The 5,053-nt window shown below is 47.3% G+C and overlaps 1 protein-coding gene across 1 annotated transcript; it reads left to right on the plus strand.

The window, feature by feature from the left end:
* Positions 1-3,254: 3,254 nt before the first annotated feature.
* Positions 3,255-4,472, plus strand: LOC115239859. Its single transcript, XM_029814641.1, has one exon. It carries the CDS (start codon positions 3,255-3,257, stop codon positions 4,470-4,472), a length of 1,218 nt encoding a protein of 405 aa, XP_029670501.1.
* The last annotated feature ends 581 nt before the right edge of the window (positions 4,473-5,053 follow it).

Here is a 5,053-nt window from a genome sequence, read left to right on the forward strand (position 1 = left end):
TGCGGCTGGTCGGCGCGTAATAATATGTGCAAAGAAATTACATCATAATTTATATCTCTAATTTTTTAACCATTCAATAACCGTTTATTCTCGTTCATCGTCTTTCAATAATGGTTCTTTGTCATCCGTCATTCGTCGCCGTTCGATAGCCGTTCGTAGTCGTTCCTGACCCGTTCAGTAGCCGCTCCTGATTTGTTCGCAGCCGTTCCTGAACCGTTCCTGAGCCTTTAGATAACCGTCCGACAACCGTTCCTCAACCGTTCGGCCATCCTTCAACCGTTCGTAGCCATTCGTGAACCGTCCTTTGCTGTCCGTGAACCGTTTGTTGTCGTCCATTGTCGTTCGTTGACGTTTTGTTAACGTTTCGTTGTCGTTTCGTCGTCGTTTCGTCGTCGTTCGTTGACGTTTCGTGAACGTTTCGTCGTCGTTCGTTGACGTTTCGTTAGCGTTCGTTACTCGTTTCTAATCTAGCGATATTCGCACGCCGAAGCTCGTTTACCACAGTCTGTAACGCTCGCACGTCTTTCTCTAACGCGGCAAGCTTCTCATCTGACTCTTTCAGTTGATTTTTCAACGTTTTAACGCACCGATCCAGGTACAGTTTGTTGACGGCGTCGGTATCAGCCTCAGGTTGCGCTACACGGCGAATCTTGCGCGACCTCGCGTCAAAGTCCGTAACGGTGCGACACAGAGCGTTATCGCGCACGAAACTTCTCATTAATCCACTCCATCGACGGTACAAAATGCCGTTCGTCACGTCTTTGCTCTGCTCAGATATCCCAAATTTGTTGATATGCATGCATCATCGATGCGAGCGACATCGATCGATCGATTGATTAGTTTTTTCGAGACACAGTTTAATTTATAATAAAGCCGGCTTCGCGAAGTTCCTCGATGATCGACAGAATCTCGTTGTCGTGGCCGTTGTGGCCTATTTGGTGCGAAGCGTCGAGCAATCGTAAACGATCCACCAGCTCGTTGAGATCGTCCCAGTGCACGTAGTCGATCTTGTTGTCGGTTAACGTCATTTCGCGAGGCACGAATAATCCCTTTCCAGATTTTTTTCCCTTGGGTTCGATCGGTATCAGCTTTGCGATTATTTCTTTGTACTTGTATCCCCTGTTACTCAGTAATCGACCGTGCGCATCGTGATTGCGTTTATGCGCGCTCGTCGTCAACAGCATACTCTTGTACGTTTGCTTATCATCCTCCGTATAGATGACGTCATCTGGGGCTTTCTTGAAGATCAACTCGTAAAGACCAGGTGTGCCGGCGTATCGTACGCCGTCGATAATTATGTTATCCGCGTTGTCCACGTCAAAATGTTTATTACCGAACATCATTCCATCGTTGTGTTGTCGAGAACCGTACACGGTGTCAATACCACTCTCTCGATCGCCGCTCAGAACAGGCCAGATATATCTTCGACCCAGTGGACCTAACTTAACTGGCAACGTTTCTCGACCCTTCAGCGTTTGCAACTGATTTCGGACGGATGCCACGAGCGAGTCGTTCGTGGTTTCGAAAACATCCTCGTTCGCGAGTAATTCGGACATCGTAGGTTGTACGGTTTTCATTGACGCTGATGGTGTAGAAGTTATCGGCGGTACATCCGGTGCAGCGTCCGATCGTTTCGATTTATGCGGTGTCGGTGAGCGATCCGACCTGACATTGGATCGTTTTCTCTTTTGCGGTGTCGCATCATCCTTCTCGCGCTTCGGGATGGATAACGCTTCGATCCCCGCATCGATGTTACTCTCGGGCTCGTTCTTCACCGCGATCGAGCTAGAGTTGTCGACGATCTTTTGTAGCGGCTCGATGAGAGGTCTAAAGCGCCTGTCCAACACGATATCCTCCTCGATCTTACCGGTCTTCAAAGCGCGATGTTTCTTGCGAATCGATTCCCTAGTTTTCACAATTGCCCTCGCAATCTTCTCGCGCTCGCGAATATCCTCGTTCTTATCGATCGCAGCCATCGCGGAAAAGCAAAAATGTCGATCTCTCTCTTACGTTTCACCCCGACGAAGTATCGGCAACGACTAATCGTTTTGCGGTATCGCGAACACGTTAAATCCTTTTCTGTATCGACTATCGTTGAGCGAGCTGTTCTTGTCTATCACTACGAATCCGTACTTGCACTGCCAACAATCGCGACACAACGCGCAAAATTCATCGTACGACATGTCGGTATTCACGTGATCGTTGTACACGTGTTTCAGGTTGGTTCCATCCTGATTGAACAGGATCAGCAGGTTTGCGCTATCGCGTATCAGATGTTTAGGTATTCTCGCGTACGTCTGACAGAGATAAAAGCAGTCGACGCTCGAGTGCCGACCCATTGAAAAGTACTCTCTCACCGCATCTTGCTTATCGCATGCCACGTCATCGAACACGAAGATCGAGTTTGGACGCGCCTCGCTCGGCGGAATGACGTCACTGTTGTTGGAGAACGTGAAGTAGCCGATTTCGTCGATCGATGTCAGCAAATTCTCCAGATATCGATATTTCGGCTGTTGGCTCGATGAGAGGTCTAAAGCGCCTGTCCAACACGATATCGTCCTCGATCTTACCGGTCCTCAAAGCGCGATGTTTTTTGCGAATCGATTCGCTAGTTTTTACAATTGCCCTCGCAATCTTCTCGCGCTCGCGAATATCCTCGCTCTTGTCGACCGCAGCCATCGCGGAAAAACAAAAATGTCGATCTCTCTCTTACGTTTCACCCCCGACGAAGTATCATTTGAGCGCCGAACAGTTACAATTTGTGCCGAAAGTCGTTCTGCTGCGAATGTGCGGCGATCACGTCCTCTACCTGTGGGACAAGCTTCCGGAACTTATAAAGGCTGATTTAGAGGTTCAACAATATCGTCGCTGTTACGAACATTACAATCAACGGTGGCAGCAAACGCACATCGACGGTCCAGCACCGTTGATAAAAGATTGCGGCGAATGTCAACGAAAATAGGTAGAGGCCTATTAAATCGCGCGATAAACGCCCTTCCTTTCGAGTTACATATCCCCGGCTATCAGTTTTGCAGCCCGGGCACGCGGCTACAAGAGCGATTAGCGAGAGGCTACATGAGATGCTCGTGTTGAGCGGAGCGAAAGACGCGAGGCCAGCGACAACAACGTCAACATTCGCTAATATCCCATCATCCGGTTGCACCAAGAAAAATCGAACGTCGTTGTTCGATGTTTTCGTCGAACGTTGAATTTTTACAATCTTTGGGATTCGCGGTGCGAAATATCTAAAAAACATGACCAATATCCTTAACATCGAAGGCGAGCCGGTCTTTGACGATCGTATCGTCAAGATCGAGACTCACACGTACAACCCGTACGCCAACACGACGTTTGAGTATAGCGACGAGATACGAATACCCATACAACAACAGGATCTGTATACCTTGCCGTATGAGAGTTTTCTATACATCGAGGGAAAACTAAAGATAAACAAACCAGCTGAAGGATCTACTGTGGTACTGGGAAATAATTGCGTCGCGTTTATGTTTGATGAGATCCGATACGAACTCGACGGTGTGGAGATTGATCGTAACAGAAATGTGGGAATAACTAGCACACTCAAGAACTATGTAACGATATCATCCGATAAAACCGTGATTATGAGGAACGCCGGCTGGAATGCGCAGTACGCATTAACAGATAACAATGACGCGAATGGATACTTCAATTTTTGCGTACCGCTCTACATGTTATTGGGATTTTGCGAGGATTACAGACGCGTGGTAATTAACGCTCATCCCGAGTTGATCTTAATACGATCGCGCAACGACAACAATTGTCTGCTTGGAAATTTAGCGATGAAGCCTGCGATCGACATATTCAAGATACAATGGCGAATGCCACACGTGGTATTAAACGAGATCAATAAGCTGTCGATGCTGCGCGCCTTGGAAAGCGGACGATACCTCAGCATGAGTTTTTGCTCGTGGTATCTGTACGAATTTCCGCTATTGCAGCGTACAACCAAGCATTCGTGGCCCATTAAAACCGCGACTCAGCTGGAGAAGCCGCGATACGTTGTCTTCGTTCTGCAGACAGGCCGGAAGAATGTCATGTCCGAGGATACGAGTCGATTCGACCATTGCAAATTGACCAACGTGAAACTCTATCTGAACTCGGAATGTTATCCGTACGACGATATGAATCTAGATTTCGATAAAAACAGATGGTCGATTCTGTACGACACGTACCAGCGTTTCTGCAAAAACTATTACGGATACGAATATCTCGAGCCAAGTCTCGCAGTCACGCAGTTTCTACTTAACGGTCCGTTCGTGATCATCGATTGCTCTCGACAAAACGAATCGGTCAAGAGCGCAACCGTGGATGTGCGATTGGAATTCGAGTGTAAGGAGAACGTGCCGCCGAATACCACTGCGTACTGTCTCATCATACACGATCGCGTGATTCAGTACAACCCGTTGACCAACGTTGTGCGCAAAATCACTTAAGTGTGTGGGATGAGATGATATAAAACCAATAATGCATCAGGATCAATCGCAGTCTTCTTCTTCTTCTCCCATCGCATCATACGTTGACCGTTTCCCCTTCTCCTAAATTTTCAGAGCAATAATCCATCGCATCATACGTTGACCGTTTCCCCTTCTCCTAAATTTTCAGAGCAATAATCCATCGCATCATACGTTGACCGTTTCCCCTTCTCCTAAATTTTCAGAGCAATAATCCATCGCATCATACGTTGACCGTTTCCCCTTCTCCTAAATTTTCAGAGCAATAATCCATCGCATCATACGTTGACCGTTTCCCCTTCTCCTAAATTTTCAGAGCATTGATCTCCCACCACATCATACTTTTGAAAAATAAGCGTCACGTATATTCGGTTAATTTTTACACGATCAGTGTCGTGTCAACTGCTAGTTCCAACGGTCCACTTCTCATAACTGAGAGACAAAATTTACTCCGCTGAAGGAAGCACCAGCAACGGTTGCAAACGCGTGAATTACTACGTTCCACGAGACGAAATTAAGCCGTGCAAGAAACCACGAGATGAAATTAAGCCGTACAAGAAACC

The sequence above is a fragment of the Formica exsecta genome, unplaced genomic scaffold, assembly GCF_003651465.1.
Source record: "Formica exsecta isolate Colony F162 unplaced genomic scaffold, ASM365146v1 scaffold399, whole genome shotgun sequence".
NCBI lineage: Eukaryota > Metazoa > Arthropoda > Insecta > Hymenoptera > Formicidae > Formica > Formica exsecta.

What these genes read in the sequence shown, in the direction of transcription:
- LOC115239859 (XM_029814641.1), top strand. Translation starts at nt 3,255, where the DNA reads ATGACCAATATCCTTAACATCGAAGGCGAGCCGGTCTTTGACGATCGT.